Raw genomic sequence first — 17990 nt, forward strand, 5'->3', positions numbered from 1 at the left:
GAACCATTTCGGCTGATTGCAATTCCTTAAAAAATGGAAAGTTTAAATAATTTAAATTTTGTTCATGCAATCTGAAAACGTAGATTGTGGGCAAATTAATACTTGTACTAGATTTTAATTGAATAATTTTAATCATTAAATTTTGAATTGTTGTTTGTCTGATAAAAAAAAGTAATAAAATTAATTTTTTTTTCCATATATCTCGATTAGATCTAAGGCAATTTTTCAAATGATTATTTTTCCTCATGCTTTATATTGTGAATATCAAAACAATCCATTTTTTACATCCTTGTGATTTTATTTAAAGTAATAAAGTTGAATTCTTCTGTTCCATAGAATATGACTCACTTTTATTTTTAGTTTGTCCCACTCAAAATGACCTATTATTAAAAATATAAACTTATTTTTCTCTACTTTATTCCATCTCTATTACTTTATTCTCTCCATTTAACACACAAAATAAAACTACATAAAATCTCGTTCAAGATGACCTATTATAAAAATATAAACTCATTTATCTTTACTTTATTCCATTACTATTTTATTCTATCCACATAATACACAAAATAAAACTGCATAAAATCTCGTGTCAGGATCATTTTCCTTAATATGGAGAGAGTAATACCTACAATAACTTTTAGGACAAAAAATAGATCAATAAGGCCCGACAATTTTTGATACGACACGGACCCGCGTGAAGTTAACACACACGAACACGCATGTTTTGGGTTTGGGTCCTTATAGGGTCGACCCAATAAGAACCCAGAGATAACGGGTTGGTTCAGATCGAGTTTGGGTTATACGTTAAAGAAAAAAATTAATTACCTTTATTAATTAAAAAATTATTAAACTTTAATTTTAGTTATTTTTGTTGATTAAAAAATATTATACTTTAATTTTAATTAAATTAAAATATTATACTTTAATTTTAGTCAATTTAAAAATACTACACTTTAATTTTATAAATTAAAAAAATATTAATTATTTTTTTATGAATTTTAAAAAAATGTTATGCTTAGATTTTATTAAAAGTTAATTTCTTAATTATTTAATTTAATTATTTATATTTAATATTACTATACTTTAATATTATTATTTTGATTAAGAAAATAATTATTTTAATTTAATAGTTTTTTATTTTATCGTGCAATATCATGTTTAAATCGTATAATAACATTATGTTTTAGTCGTTATCGTGTCGTGTCAAGCTAATTTAATATCATTAACAGAGGGTTGACTATTTTGGGTACACGATAACACGCACGAATCCAACACGTATCTGTTAGGTTGAGACTCGATAAAAATCTGATGATTTTGGGTTAGGTTGGGTTTAACCTTATTGGATTGGGTTAATAATGGATTGACACGATAACAACTCAACCCGCACGATTTAACAGGTATGGTAATGGACCAAAATGTATTAAATCGTATATTTCGAAGTAAAAAAATAAAGTAATGATAATTATGGGAAATATTTAATAGTCTTACTCGGCCGCTGCTCTATATATATAATATGGAGTATAAAAATTACGGTTTTTCAGAAACCTTGGCCGCCGCTTGCACTCCCTCTCCCTCTCCCAAATTCAACGTTTCTCTCGTTAGAAGGTAATAATCTCCTCTTCTATGTCTACTTTTATTTAATTGAATATCTGATATGGATTAGAGAGTGGCTTAATTGGTAGTATTTGAATTAGGTTTTTGATTTTTTGATATAATCTGTGCTTTTTATTTAATCCGTCAGATGCCATTCTCCCAATATCTGTGATTCGTTGTCTTTCTTAGTTTTTGAGACGAATTAATTCTATATTATGATGAATTAATATCAATTAACTTAATAATAATACAAGATTTTGTCAGTATTTGTAATCTATGCTCATATATTGTTTTTTCTTTATGTGATTATAGGTTAGAAGTTAGCAAGTGTTCTATCCAAAAATGGAGCAAGATTTGTTCAGAAACCTTCCATCTGACACGATCATCCATATCCTATTGAGACTCACTCCCAAAAACATTTCAACTTGCAAATGCGTTTGCAAAACATGGCTCAATCTCATTGAGAGTGACAATTTTCACAAGTCCCATCCCCTCGTAGTTGTTGTCTCGATGCCGGCCAAGGATTCAAATCGGTTCAATGTTTTCAAACTGGAAGACGAGCACAAGGAGGATCTATTCACCAAGTTTAATTTCCCTCGAGCATCAACAATACAAGGTTCGGCCAATGGTTTGCTTCTTTTGAAAGATGACCATAAAGATCTTTATGTATGTAACCCGTTCACCCGTGATTTTGTTGAGCTTCGTGGGCCTCCTACTAGCCCTCTTTGGGGAGATTATTATGGATTTGGAGTCAGCAAAATTACCGGACAACATAAGATTGTCTGTCATAATGTTAAAACCGGTTTTCAAGTATACGCTCTTGAAGCGGGTTCTTTGTGGAGGGGCGTTGAAGCTGCCAACCCCTCGTTTGATCGCTGTTATACCTCCGTTGGTGCATATGTTAGTGGCAATCTCCACTGGTTGGTCTCAAATAGGAGGGGAATTCCTTATGTTTGTTGCTTTGATCTTGAGACAGAACGTTTTAGCACTTTCTCCGTGCCTCCTAAAAGCGTAGGAATCAAGGGGAGGTTGTGTACTTTGGGGGATTACCTGTGTTTTTACAACGATGAAGCATCTTATAATTCGTTCATATGGTTGTTGAAGGAATATGAACAAGCGGAGAAATGTTGGATCAAGGTCATGAGAGTACCTCATCTTGGTATATTTTCCAGTAGGCATACTGATGATGGAGATTACTGCAAAAAATTTGTTCATCCTATCAAAGTTTATAGAAACGGTGACATGTTGTTATTATGGGAAGGGAGGCATTTCTTATACTACTCTGGCAAGAGTAGAAAGGTTAGAAAAGTTGATTCGTTTGGACATATATCTGAAGATTGTTGGTACAGAATCAACTCAATTCATCTAACTCCAAGATTTCTTCCCCTCAAAAGAATTCTGGGCATGGAGAATATAATCTCATTTTGATTTTAGAATTATTCTTTTCTCTTTCTTACTATCATTTTACTTGTATTGATTACTTTTGTTCATTTAGTACCATCGATTTTTAATATTCTTAATTTCTAATACTACCATTCAACTAATTAATGATCATTATATCGATTTTCTAGTGTATTCTTCGTCTTGCTAAAAAAGAAAATAAAATTGAAAAAAATTGGTTTAGAATAGTAAAATAATTAAAACAAAAATTGTTTGCATTCAATTATTTTATTATTAAATAATTCTTAAAATTGTTAATTATAATCTAATACTCCACTTAATAATTTGTCCACGATCTTTTACTTTGTATATTGCATGAACAAAAGTTGAATCATTTAAATAATTTTATTATTATGCCTTCCATTCTCTAAGGAATATAACTGAAATCAGCCGAAAATGGTTATTTCATAATTAAGATTTACCTATTTTTTATTTTCCATAATTCATTATTGTATAGATGGAAAAAATCTGATGACGCAGCTAAGCTCATCATTAGCGTAAATAATACAAATAGTACAAGGATATTATTATCATCCTATCTTCAAATCAAGGAGTGATGAGGCTAGTGTTGATTCATCGATGTGCGTGTTGGACTCAGTTCATGTTGCTGCTCTTATGCGTTCCCTACAGATAGCATCAAAGAGTTATGAGCACATTGCCTGGAGTGGAGAGAGATTATACTACTCGTTCTTCAGCCTTCGTTCGACTCTCCTTGTCTTGATCCATTTCATCACCACTTTGGTCACAGTTTGGAGCTCGGATTCTTCACAATAAGGGTGGTTAGCATGTACATTGCCATTCGTATTGGCTGATAAGAATATGTCGAATCCTCAGCACATCCCAATAACCTAGAACATAACAATAGATCCTTTTCATAACTCTATCGGGACATCTCCTGCTACATGTCCTCCTGATGTGAGCTGCTTTTGTCTGAAACACGTGCTTCATTACCTCCCTCGGCCTAAGTTTCATAAGAGACACAACGAACCCCACCTCATGTCTAGACCTATCTTACTAGCTACACCAACAAAACAAAAAATTCAAAAATAAAGTGTCGCACCTGACTCCACCTTGGAGAGACCAAGGATCGATAATGTTGATCAGCTGGAAAACCAAATCTTCAGAAGACATCAGCTGCATTTGTTCTTTATCGAGGTTAGTGGTTGCAAGAATCTCCGTCATGCTCACAACTCCAGGAGAGGAGACCTTATCTCATGAGACATTGTCGCCAGCATTTGCTTCGTGCGCATTGTCCTCTGCTAGCTACCGAATCAGCTACCATTTTTTTGATATTCAATCTAACTAATCAACTAACTATAAGATGAATAACCTGTAATATGGATCGTCATGTTAAGATCCATCTCCTTAGCTTTCTGCACAGCCATCTCCTCTCTGAGTTTCGCCATCTCCTCCCTTTTCCTGACCGGCATTGGAGCCATTACACAACGCAACGTTGTGAGGCTGGAGGCAACAAGTTTTTTGGATTGAGTTAACGATTCAAGATGTACGTGGATCGATGGAATATAACCTGATCAGTAACTTCCATTCCCATGTAACTCACACAAGTGGTCTCTCCTGCCTTGCTGAAACAGGCTCCACATAGATCAAGAACTTCTGTGAACCAAACAGCTCTGTTTCAAACGTGATCTCCCTCTTGGCAGGCAATCCGCGTTCCAAAACCTCCCTTTTAAATTCTTGGGATTCCTTCACGCCAGTGCCAGTAAAGATTTTCATGTCCGTTTTGCCTATGATATCCTGTAAAATCAGTTAATCCGATGAATTATAGTGGCAGATGCTCCACCAAAATGTCTTTCAGACAAGACAGGATCACATAGCCATACCTGCTCTCCCAAGCTCGGGAAGTGATTGAAGATGAACCTATAACGCATACCCTTATCCTGCAAAACGTTAGAATCCATGTCAGCCTTGAACCAAACCACAATGTGAGTATCCCGGATGAGAAAAAATCTACACCTGAAGGCCTATAACAACAGGGGCATTTTGGAGGACGAAATGCAAGAAGTTATCGGCTTTCTCCAAGAACTGAGACAGATCCTCCACAGAGTCGACTGCCTCTCCAAACTATCTATATTCTCTTGCAGTTTCTCCATCAACACTTGCTCCCTTTGAAGGATAGCTTCCAGAAGCTTCTCAAGATGCATTGCTTGCTGCTTCGTCTATAGCTACAATCTCCCCTTGGGAGTTGGGAGACAACGTCCTCCTTCCTCCTCTTGGGAGCCTCTTGGTACAGATACCTCAGATTCTCGTCAAGAATGGAGATGGGGCGCTTGTCCCCACCATATCCGTCCTTCTGACAACGATGCTCCTCCGATATCTCGAGCTTCTTGAGCTCTACCTCCTGCTGCTGCTTGCTGAGCTGGTCGAGCTCCTCTCTCAAGAGGCGCACGACGTTGGCCTGCTTGAACTCCCAAAGTTTGTGAGCTCCATCATCAGCCTCTGGAAATTGACTATGTTGGGCTCTTCGTTGATGGTGACCTCCTCCAACATGTCTTGATCTGCTCCGAGCCTCTCCACATTAAACTGCCTACTGGCTTCGCTAATGTCCTCCGGCCACATTGAGGTCATCACGACGTCCAAATCCTCAGGCTGATCACTCTCCATCTCACAACCCATTCTTCTCTATGATTCTGTCTCAACAACTAAGTCTTGCCTCAACTAAGACAATGCTGTAGTTCTATCAAGTATCATCTTTTTTATGTCCTCATATCAGCCTTGAGTTACTGTGACTGCACTAGAGGTTTAACAGAGCATAACGGATATTCGATATCAGAAAATTGTTGAAACGAGAGCCATCCTCGTCCCTTTTACGTTTCATTTCACGTATTAATCTTCCCTTTTCCAATTCATGACGCTCTCTTTCACACAGTACAGCTTCCTCCTCCTAAAGATAGTGAATGTGCAAAATTGCAAATTATGAAATTATCAAGAAAAACAAAGGGAAGAACTAAAAAAGGAAACATGCTTACCAGTTTGATGCTGGCTAGGCGAGACTTGATAATTTCATCTTGCATGAGAATATCTTCTTCCTGAACCTTGCCATCTGCATAAGCTACCTCACCCTTGTCAGGACAAGGCAAAACATAAAATAGTTTTCATTATACTAGGGAAAAGAATCAAACAAAACTTTGAGACAATAAGACGAAAAAAAAAGTTTAAAAAAGCTGTTGAGCCGTATATCTGTATGATATATAGGCAAGATTATCAGTAGGTTAATTACAAATTGTACTTGTTCACTCCGGTGCTATAACATCCTTGTAGCACTAAAAGAACAAATACAAAATTTGCTCCATGAAGGAAACCAAGGAATAGCTCAAAAACAGCATAAGAATGTTTGAAGTTCCTTCCCTAAGACCAACAACAAAATGAGGAAGCCGGGAAGTTTCTTACTTTTAAAATACAATTTAGCAGACCACTATCAATATTTTTTCTAACTGCCATCTAAATGGGAAAAACTAGATCCTTCTTCCAACCTAAAGTATCATTACCATCTTTATCATATCAACTTTTGAAATACTTTTAGCAGAGGATATCTATAAAGATCACCTCAAAATCTTGCCAATTACAGAAAGTACACTGAGACAATCAATAAGTAGAGCAGCACAAGATTTGATAAATATTTTTACCAAATTGTCATTTGTACAGAGTTTTTCTGTCTTTCAATTCCCTCCTTCATTTCCAACAAACTCCTCTGCCATAAAAACCCAATTAAACAAAGCAAAAAATTTTTACAGGATGAGTATAACTGTATAAGAAAATAAATTTATGTAAATGGAGCCAAACTTCACTGGAAACACCATGGGAAGAATCAAACGCTCCATAGAGGCAAGGCCACATCTGAGAAATTGAAAATTAAACCAAAAGAACTTTTGGACGTGATGAGCTCATATGGCGTCCAGGAATCATGCAGCATATGACGACAAGTGACATTTATATTTTCATGCTAGTAGATTTTACACAAATAAGAAACAGTAAATATTCAACATATTAGTTAAAGCATAGAAGAGCATACAAGTTGGGCATTGATATCTTTCATGGCTTGTCCATCCTCCCACGCTTCAGATATGATCGTGCCAAAAGTTCATTGAAAAGAAAAGGAGTGGAAATAAATAATTAGATGATACAGATTACCAGTTACAAAATGATAAAAAAAAATAATAAAAAAAATCTAAGGGAGCGCAGCAGCATAGAAATTTATTATTCATCTTGTTAAATAATACTGTGGTGATTCATATGTATTTTCGTTAAAGAAAAAAAAAACAGAAAATAGTAAATCTTTTTTATGGCAATATTAAGTACAAATAAGTCGATCAAAATAAATCAAGAGCTTTTCCTGAATCTAGATAGATTTCTCATTTCTGTTAATCTCCATAATTCATTTCAGGCATTAAAAACATTACGATTTTACAACTGGAAGCAAATATCTTTAGTCTCTACGTAGTCCATTACAACCCTCTGAAAACCCCAGATCTATTTCCAAATACCTGACTACTCCAATGTTGCCAAGTCTGAGGGAATCCTGGTGTACTCTCATCCTTGCCTCTTGTCTTTCAGCTTTTAATACGGACATCAATAAATCAAATATTACTTTCATTCTCTGCATTGGAAGAAACAAAAGAAAATAACTGCTCGACCAGAACATTGATCCAACCTCTTTGAGGAGCTAAATCCAAGTGTCAGGCAAATCAGAATCGCAATCAGACCTTACACGTTAATATACTATTCGGTGAAATTCAATCTCTGACTTTTCAAAATTTAAACATAAAAGGAGACTGCCTTAGAGTAAAATAAGACAGAATATACAATAATTATGAGAATCACAAGCCAAAATCTGTGCAGGTTAGAGAAGGCAAACCTTAGGTTTCATCTGTTCATAATCTCTGATATCCTTAAGCTCCTGTTTGAGTAAAGGAAAAAATGGATGTAAAGAACTTAATACGGGATTCTCCTTTTAAGGTCGAAACTTCACTTACAAGTATAACAATCATAATTTTGACTCAAGTACAAATAAAAAGGAGAAACCGCCAACAACATTTTCAAGTCGTTCACATTTATTCTGGGAACTCCGAGACCTCTTCACATGATTTTTTCAGTTCTTCCTCCATTGCTGAAACCTTTGCTCGTAGTGTAGTTCCTTCATCCTGGAATCTCAAAACTAATGCTAAAAATAAATATCTAAGGAAGTTGTGTTAGTTATACTAAGAACTCTTAGGTTCAGGTTTTAGAATTTTGACAGGGTAAAGATCTAAACACAATTTAAAACCTCTATTGAGGGGTGACCATCATGCCCAAGCTGTTCTTTAACGAGTCCATCCTGCATACCAAAACCAACAAAACACTTATATATTAATTTAATTAAACAACAGAATTAATGAAATCATATGACTATCATGTGATGACAGAAGCTTCGCATAACAAGGATAAAGTAACTAACATAATGGACACACCTTACAAGGGGAGTTTTCGACCTGTCCAATTGACGGAGAAATACGATGATTTCTTGCCTGATCACTAACACGAGAACCCCGTCCCCTGCCAGAAGAGGTAGTAGCCCGACTACGGCTTTCTTTTCTTTTACTTACATCACCACCTAGCTTGTTGTTGTCAATTGGTTCTGTGTTCTTGTGCCGAGCATCAGCTGCTGCTGGGTGTGTACTTCCAGAAAAATTACTGTCCTAAAAGAGACAAACAAACAATAAAATAGTATTATTAGGAAGTTCCAAACATCAAATAAATCAAGGAACAAGAAAAGGAAATAGGCAGTTAAGAATATAAGGGACAAAATACTTGAGCAAATCATGTTACATCAACTAGAACAAAAAATTATACTCCCTCCGTCCCATAAAAGTTGAGTCGTATTCCTTTTTAGTCCGTCCCAACAAAGTTGAGTCATTTCCTTTTTTTTAACTAAAGACAAAACATCTAATCACTCTTACTTTATTCAGTCATTTACTTTACCCTCTCTCATCTTCCCTACTTTTTTCATCTCTCCTATTTATTTAATATAAATTCTTAATCTCCGTGCCCAAAAGTTTTGTCTCAACTTTTATGGGACGGAGGGAGTATGTCACATCAGCTTGTTCAGCAGAAATAGGGCTGCATACTAAATCAATCTTCCGCTGCCTTTGAGTATTTGCTTCTATGTTCCACCGTTCTGCCACATGATATGGACAGGTCAAACTGAGAAAGAAAAGATTAAATGCATACATGACAAAATCAAGATGTAGATAGTAGAGGTAGCAAACTACGAGGCATGGATTTTAGGGCATACCGAAAAGCAAAAAAGGAAAAAAAGAATAGAAAATTCTAAACTAATACTAAGAATCTGCAATAGTTATAAGAAGAAGCACGTTTGTCAAATCGGATTAGTACAAAAGTCGCATCTAACCAGCTTTCATTTCGGCCTACTTTAAAAACCATGAAGAGTCGACCATGTCAAAACAAGAATGGAAGGAAGGAATTCGATATGAATGCCGGCTGCTTGATCAATTCTTAACTTTGTTCATGGTAGATGTAACAACAGTTGGTTGAGTATTCCACTAGCTAGAGTAGAATGTGAAGAAAGATGGAGCGATGTAAATTCCAGACCGTGCGTGTGTATTATAAGCTTCCAGGTATTATGCCTTGAATTATACTTGTGGTTTGCAGTGTGGCCCAGTAGGTAGGGTGGTGCACAGTAGATAAGGATACTTCATGGTTTTGCAACTCGGGTTTCTCATTGGAATGATTTTAACTTTCTATATGCATACATCAATAGGTAAGCTATGGATAAATGTGTTTCTCCAAGAGAACAAGTTCCTAATAAATTAACTTTTGGTGTTTTTGGAGTAAATAATGTTCCACACAAAGGTTCAGAAAGTGCTTTGCAGATATGACATAGAAACAACTAGCTCCAAAATGCCAGTTTATCTGCAATTTACTTTGCGGACTATATGTATATATATATACTATGCTATGAAAATGTGTATGGATGTATGTGCAATTTGAACTAAGTCCATAAAACAATCAAAATATTTGGATTATACAGTTACAGAAGCACTTCAAGCACATACAGCAAAATCATATCCTCAGCATTCAGCATCACACCATATTTCCTGATCTTGCCATTAACGATACAAAAAACAATAAACATCGAATCAGCATCCCCACATTGAGCATCAGTAATCATACATTCTTAACATAAACATGCAAGAACAAAAAACTTGTGAAATTTGAATTTTCTTTGCACCACAGAATGTATCTAGTTGAAGAATTCATATAAGTAAAATCCAAATACTCACATTATAATCAGAATCAGAATCATTGCTATCAACTAAAGACTCAATCAATTGTAGTCAATTGAAGATTAATCCATGATACATTTAACGCTTACATCAAAATTCGGCCTCTCTGTGTATGCTCGTGAAGGTGTGGACCCGGGAGAACGACGGCGAGGATACAGATGAATAGATTCCCTGAAATGGAGAGGATTAAGGTTTCCGAATTTGCTAAAATCTGCAGAGTTGAGCTTGAAGATTGAGTGAATTTGTAGAAACCAGAAAGGGGGAAAAAATGGTGGGCGAAAGGCAATTGATTTTTGTTTTACAAATTAAATCATCAGAGAAGATTAATGTAATTCATTTTGTTGAAGCTATTGATAAGAATAAGACGTTATAAAAATATACTCGAATATCTACTGACTATTATTTAGTTGTAGTTAGCAATTAAGTTATGAGTTAGCAATATAACACTCCCCCTTACACTTGTATATAGTATTAGTTTTAAATGAGATGGGAGATGAATGAATTAGTGGAAGGTGAGACCTTATTACCATTTACGGTAAAAGTGAACCAAGACTTCTATTCGCGGACGGACTAAAATGGAAAAATAAGACTCTTATTCGCGGACGGAGGGAGTAGATGTTATAAAAGCGTATATGTCGAAAAATCATAAATTTGATTAAATTTTACATTTATCTTACTATATGGAATAATTTTTAGTGAAATTATATCTAATAGTATGACAATGGAAATTCATACAGTGCATAAATTTCATTATTATTGAATTAACTAATGTTGTTTATTCATAAAAAAAGTAGTTTCATGTATGTGATTGAAAACATCAACAATTATGTCTTATTTTTAAAATTGCAGGAAATAATTAAATTTGACTAATTGTCATTATTTTCTCTCAACTTGACCTTTATAAAACGATTGAATATTTAATTAGGAGTAATGTTTATTGAATTGAAATTTGTTAGAACTTTGAAACTCTACACAAATTCTACTTCATCGACAGCTATTTTTCTTTCTCATTAATATGCATATTCGACGACAATTAATCGTTGTTTGTTTTAGTAAAATATGAATATTACGGTTGGTTTCATTAATTTCCTTTTTCTTATTTTCTATTTTTCTTTAAATATTGTTTTATTGTATCTGAGCATGCATAATACACGTCATGAGATGAGAACAGGAAGAAATTAATGAAGCGTGACATAATTCATATGACATCTTGAATATTAAAGAGAAAAAATATAGTATATCATATCATATCATATTAATGCACTAATATTGTTGTAGATTTACTAACTTTCTACAGTTACAAGCACCTATTTCATAGCTTTATTTGAATAATTCGATTAACTTCATCTTTTTGGCTTTGTTTTTGGTGTGACGAATATGGTTGAGAAGTATATTTAGTACTTTTTCCACGAAATATCGTTTTATTTTAGTATTATATTGAAATGTCTATAATTTACAATTTCATTTATTTTTTTATTTAAATAAATGAATCTTACACTATGCTAAATCATTATACTCATATTTTATAGTATAAAATTAGAATTTATATTTTATAATTTATTTTATTCTGCTTATTTTATAATATTTCTTAAAATTTGAAGTGTAATACTTTGACCTTCTGATTACATAATGTTATAGTAATATTCTATAACTAAAGGCCCAACCCCGTTACAAATATATAAATGCCTATATATAAATGCCTATGTATTTTTTGGTATACTTATTCATCATAATCAATGACGAATCTATAAAAGTAAAACTATTGAAGTCAGACAAACAACGAAAGAGCTCGTTGTCGGTGTCGATAGGCAGAGGCCTCGGTTTGACGAGTATTGCTAGCAATGAAGTCGAAGTAAATGGAGTTTTCCCCCGTTCATGAGCCAATGGTGGAGTAGAACGATTAATGGGTAGGATATATAGACTCGTCATTCATTAAAAAACGATTCAACTAGTTTTTTTAATCGTCATTGAACTATTATAGCCCAATATGTAAAGAAAGAAATAGTTCTGTTTTACCTAATCTTGGTCTCAAGGTTTATTTTCTACATTCAACTCAATTGTATATTAAACCCAAATAACAAACACCCATAGCCATAAGCACACAAACACAACAATTTTACTTATTGGATATCTGAAGGTAAAAAAAATGCTAAACCATAGCTTCCACAAGTTTCTTCAATGTATATAGGAGAAGATAAACCTGTTCAAACCACAAATTGTAGGTACTAGTAGGAGTACTACTTAAAAGTAACCTAGATTCTGTTAAACATTTCAAGGATGTTAGTGGCATGAGACTTTGACTTGGGAGTTGCTTCCTCTCCGAGGCCAGACAGCCAAGACAGTGTGTGATGCATGTCATCCTCTTCTTTCACGCGTGAAACCAACGCATCCAACGTGCAGCAGATGCTGTCCACAACAGCCACGCAGCTCTCTGTAATGTCCGGAAGGACATTGTCTCTTATTATTTTGAACAGGAGGGGTATAAGATCATACTCTGCCATCTTCTCGGTTGCTGTTTTGTTGGTGGAAAGTTGGAGGACAATTTCCAGCATCTCAGAAAGTAACACCGCATCCTTCATCTTTCTAAGGACCAGTTCAACAAGTCCTCTTTCCTTAGCCACTCTCACCTTGTTCTCTTCGACAGTGCACAATATGCAAATTGCAGTGGCAGCTTGGTACATCGCCACGGCATCTCCTTCTTCCAAGAGTGCCTTGAGTCGAGAAAATGCACCCATCTTCCCGATCTTTTTCTTATTACACTCTAGAGTGGCTATTAAGGTCAAGGCTTCAGCTGCCCTATACCTAACATTCATGTCAGCTCCAGATTCAGCTTCATCCCTGCTTTTACGTTGAGTAGCATAGATGATCGAAGAGACACCAAGGGTAAAATCAGCAAAGGCCTTTTTCATACGGTCGCCGCCACTGTGGAGGAGGCGTGTCATGCTCCGGAGAATTGCCAATTGATGATTCGGAGAAGTGGAGAAGTCTAGGGCAACGCCAAGCTGTTGCTTTGCATTGTTCACACACCATGCCATTATAATACCGTGGATATTGTTGTTGGGTGTGATATCAGTGTTTGGCAGTATTTCACCAGATACGGGACATTTCCTATTCCCGGAATCGAACCAATCCTCCATTGACAAACGATCAAAAGTCTGCAATTCAATTAAATACTAGTAAAACTACATATAAATACACGATTTCAACAATTTCCCCCAAATACCAACATTTCTACTCAAATTTAATAGTAACAGATAAACGATTTCCCAGAATCAGAAAAGCCCTAATTAAACACACATAAATGCACAACCACCAACATGATTAAATAAATAGTAGTGCGAATAATCAATTAAAACAGAAAATCACACCTTTCCGGATGCAATTATAACAGGATCCACCATAACTTGGTTGGAGATGGGGCATAAGAACTCATCCGGCGCCACAATGTAGTCCCAGGGGAGATCACGACGATTCTGAGTGAAATTGCCTTTGAATTGCTGAAGAACAGACAGCAATTGCTTCGCCTTTTGCATATTCGACTTTTTGACGCCGTCCTCCTCCACAAAAGCAATCAATAGCCGCTTAAGCTCATTCTTAAACACGACTGCATCGGTGACCGCGGCAATATCAATGTCGGAGTCGGAATCCGCAACTGGATCGCCATAAAGCAACTCTTCCAAATCGACATCGGATTCCGAAGAACTACTTGCCATTTCTCGGGATTTTTGATTTCTCTCTCGAAAAAGGGGTTTTTTGATTTCTCTCTCGAAAAAGGGGATATTTGATTTGGCGGGAAAGACGGTTCGTTATAAAAGACGAAGAGAGAAGTAATTCAATTCAAATAAATCTTTTCTCTATTACTCTATTAATACTGCATTATTTATAACTCGGAATTTGATTTCTATATCTTTATTTTTAATTTTGTTTTCTCTCTATTTAAAAACTGTGGATGCTCTCACTCTAAGCAATTTAATTTAATCCAACTTGTCGCGAACTGAAAAAATAATTTAATTTATCATAAACATTACACTAAAAGCTGCTACATGAATTTGAGGCTTTAGAGCCGTAAGATATTACCTTACGATACGCCCCTCGTCATCCTTCAACATAAATAACGCGAATTCAAGGCATAAAACGTAGTATTACTATAGGAGATTAAACATATCATAGGGTTAGATACATATATAACTAGGAAGTCAAATATAGCATCGACAAGAACCAATGCCTCTTTCGATTCAATTTACACCATTCTTCAAATGCATGAAAAATGTAATTTATGCCCCCAAAATGCCAATACAATGCATAAATATTTACAACGAAAACACTGAGCTCTTGCTATAGGAAAAGGGCATTCATAAATAAAAGAAGAATGTCAAGGAACTTGCCATTTCCTGTGTCTTTACCAATTAACCACTTTCTTATATCTTGAGACTTAAATTCCGAGAAGAATATTTCAATGACGAGGGAATCCGGATATCAGGACTCCTTCATCACTCACCCCTCAAAAGAATTACTAGTGTATCTTAACTAAACCAACAATTGAATCCATTGAAAATGGAAAAGAAATTCTTACACGCCCTTGCAGACACAGTGACAAAGTATATACTCACAAAAGTCATCCAAAACAAGGCATATACTGACAATTTACGCATGCGCATCCCATAAAATTTGTCTCACACTACTGAAGTTGCCATTGATGATTTATTTACACAGCTATAAGCCAAGATCAGAGGGTGTCTACTGTCTACTATCATATGTGCTCTGGACAAAGCTGCATTTCTCTACTGGTCAGAGGCCTTTTCCTTCTCTTCCTCCTTCCCCTCCTCCACATTGTCTTCTTTCCGTAGCTCAATTCTACGCCAACTTGTAATCATGTTATGGAGCAAGGTGTTGGGGATAACATACATCTCCGGCTGAATAGATGATTTATCAAATGTCTGCACAAATCATTTATTGTAAATTCATCAAAAATATATCCAATCAAAGCTCAAAACATGATAAATGCCATGAAATTCAAGAAAGCAATTACATAATCATAGTTGTTGCGTAAAAAATCTATGCAATAAGGACGCTGCATCAAAAAGTGGTGTCACTATGGTTTACTATATTTGACTGATCACCAGAGTTTGAGGTATCTTTTGGTGCAAAAGTTGACCACACCAACTCAGAAAGCATGGATGGCAAGACTGATGCAATCCGACAATGAGATTAAGTACCAGAAAGGGGCTGATAACACTGCAGCAGATGCTATGTCTAGGCTAAATGAAGGTGAAAATTCTGAACTCTCACTCTATACGTTAATCTCTAATTTATAGTACCTCTCCGGTAGAAATGACCACCGGCTCGCTCATGAGTCTCTTAGAAAGCAAGCAGCGGAACAACTCAGGAACCGCTATCGAGACCCGGCCATCTTGACTAAATTTCAAATTTGCCAACATGGTCAACATTTTCTCCACCGTATGCACATCCTCCATAGTTGACATATCAATGCTGTCTTCAATCTCCGTCAAACACTCACGAACCACTCTCTTGACCTCGAGAGAGTCCACATCCATGCAATCCATTCTGTTTTGAGAAACAAAAGGTGCTTGTGACTAAGAAAATACGATTTAGAGATGACAAAAGGGCTCCGTATTTTTTATTACTATGGAGAAGTCTACACATACATGTAGGCATGTAGTAAGAGGAAGTAAGATAAGAAGAGTTGTCATGTGAGCAGGCAAAATAAAGTAAACAAGACTTTCATCAATTCTTTTTTATTTCAGTTTATGATACAAGGTGATCATAGAGAATATTCATTGAAGACCAAATGATACATGTACTACTATATACAGCAAACAAATAGTACTAGTGGGATGCTTACAAATAGTCCAAGTTGGCTGCTATAATTTCACAGTCCTGATTTTCTGAAGCTATACTTTCTTCACCTATTAATTATCATCATGGTTAGAGAATTCTAAACCATGAATCACATTTTTTAAGTTCACCTATAGAGAAGGAAAAGAAACTCCTTATTTTCAAGGCTACTTGATCTACCTATGCAGTGGATATGCACCACGTGTCACTTATGACTTATGTACTGCAGGACAGAAGGTATACCTACCATTGATATGCAGAAAACAGAGAATAACATAGTACTACGGATACTTAATAAATTCATTTTGCCTTGATAAGTAGCATACTGGCGTGGAGAGATGTTACTCAAATTAAATTGATCTAAGATTATCAAGATTGAACTAGCTCGAGATAGCCTAAGATTAATTTTGTTATAAGAGGATGACTATGATTCATAAGTGGAGACTACTCCAACGTAGCACTATAGTCCCGAGACTTAGTATTGGACCTGACCCGCTCAATCAAAAAAACACTCATAAAACTCCATACAAGAAAAAAAAGTAATGGTTTCCAGGACAATCTTTGGAGCAAAAAGTTTCGACAATATGAAAAGTGGTTGTTGCGAGATACTCCAGAAAATGTATCCCCTCCAAAGTCACAAAGTTTGCCAGTTTTGGTGTTTGGGGGGAGAGAGTAGAGAGGAGAGAATCCCTGAAAATGTATAACCTAATTCATAAGTTATTATGTTGTCGTCTTTTTATCAGTTTGCATTGACTGTATAATGTTGTACTAAATCAATTAGAAGCTCTTTTTCTTGCCAAATCCCAATTATTATACTTATGCAAATTTAATATACACTTGCAAACAATACATAGCATAAAATTAATACACACTTGCAAACAGTATTCATGAATTACAAGAAATTAACAAGTTATTTTGAGAACTTCAATCATAGCATAAAATTGGAGCTAATTTAGATGAAAAGTGAGTAATACCTCAAGCAAAAGTGATGGCGTAACAACTAGGCGGAGCAGATGATGCACACGGCGGCGGATTGCTTTCCGATGTACTAGATGGAGGCAGGAAACGCGGCGAATGAGAAGTGATGGCGTAAAATTAACAAGTTAATTTAGATGAAAAGTGAGTAATACCTCGGATACAAGAGCAAAAGTGATGGCGTAACAAATAGGCGGAGCAGATGATGCGCACGACGGCGGAGAAGATTGGGAAAATTCCGTCGCAGAGGGAGAGGGAGAGGGCTACTAGGGCTAGGGCTAGGGCAGTTGAGAGAAAAGGCGGGAAGGATCTGGTTTTTCGTATTTTTATAGTATGACCCATTTACATATTAGACCCGGAAAGATCCGCCTGATTTTAAATAAAGATCCGCGTGTCAGATCCGCGTGATTTTAAAATTTTGATGGAATTGAATTTGTGGAAGTGAAATAAAGTAAAATTCAGTTCCATCTACATTTAACAATAGTACAAATATTTTTTCTTTATATGCAAATATGAACTAATTATAAATATTTTTTACTTTTGCAAATATAATTTTCTCAATAATATAATATTCCTTTTATTCTAGTACTAGTATATCTTTATGCGTGTTTCATTTTGATCAATTTTTGAGAAATAGAAAAAAAATTACCAGAAAAAAGTCTTGTCCAATCGAAAGAGTAATCATTCCATATCTCGAGAGCATGATTTTGTTGATGTTTTCAATCATGTTTGTGGCTAGATCTTCTATTATTGCTCCAAGTATGATTACGGCATCCGCAATGGTGCGGACGATGCGACGGACGATGCATCGTCCGAGCCCGATAC

The 17990-nt window shown here is 35.5% G+C and overlaps 3 protein-coding genes and 1 pseudogene across 4 annotated transcripts; 1 reads left to right on the forward strand and 3 right to left on the reverse strand.

The window, feature by feature from the left end:
* The first annotated feature begins 1539 nt into the window (after positions 1–1539).
* On the forward strand, positions 1540–3106 carry LOC125186614 (putative F-box protein At3g16210). 2 transcript variants are annotated; one of them, XM_048083014.1, is made up of 3 exons: positions 1540–1605; positions 1906–2621; positions 2698–3106. In XM_048083014.1, the coding sequence occupies exons 2-3, from the start codon at positions 1936–1938 to the stop codon at positions 2735–2737; spliced, it is 726 nt and encodes a 241-aa protein (XP_047938971.1). In that variant the 5' UTR covers positions 1540–1605; positions 1906–1935; the 3' UTR covers positions 2738–3106. The 2 variants fall into 2 exon arrangements, with proteins under 2 accessions (XP_047938971.1, XP_047938970.1); XM_048083013.1 differs by having other exon boundaries at positions 1906–3106.
* A 369-nt stretch (positions 3107–3475) lies between these two features.
* Positions 3476–10654, reverse strand: LOC125186612 (annotated as a pseudogene).
* A 1774-nt stretch (positions 10655–12428) lies between these two features.
* On the reverse strand, positions 12429–14056 carry LOC125191292 (U-box domain-containing protein 9-like). The gene is made up of 2 exons (XM_048088806.1): positions 13703–14056; positions 12429–13489 (listed from the first exon to the last, which is right to left on the reverse strand). The coding sequence occupies exons 1-2, from the start codon at positions 14045–14047 to the stop codon at positions 12587–12589; spliced, it is 1248 nt and encodes a 415-aa protein (XP_047944763.1). The 5' UTR covers positions 14048–14056; the 3' UTR covers positions 12429–12586.
* An 801-nt stretch (positions 14057–14857) lies between these two features.
* LOC125190641 (U-box domain-containing protein 9-like) lies at positions 14858–17457 on the reverse strand. Its single transcript, XM_048087992.1, has 4 exons — positions 17321–17457; positions 17165–17238; positions 15653–15899; positions 14858–15271 (listed from the first exon to the last, which is right to left on the reverse strand). Exons 3-4 carry the CDS (start codon positions 15896–15898, stop codon positions 15116–15118), a joined length of 402 nt encoding a protein of 133 aa, XP_047943949.1. The 5' UTR covers position 15899; positions 17165–17238; positions 17321–17457; the 3' UTR covers positions 14858–15115.
* Positions 17458–17990: the final 533 nt, after the last annotated feature.

The sequence above is a fragment of the Salvia hispanica genome, chromosome 5 (genome assembly GCF_023119035.1).
Source record: "Salvia hispanica cultivar TCC Black 2014 chromosome 5, UniMelb_Shisp_WGS_1.0, whole genome shotgun sequence".
Lineage (NCBI taxonomy): Eukaryota > Viridiplantae > Streptophyta > Magnoliopsida > Lamiales > Lamiaceae > Salvia > Salvia hispanica.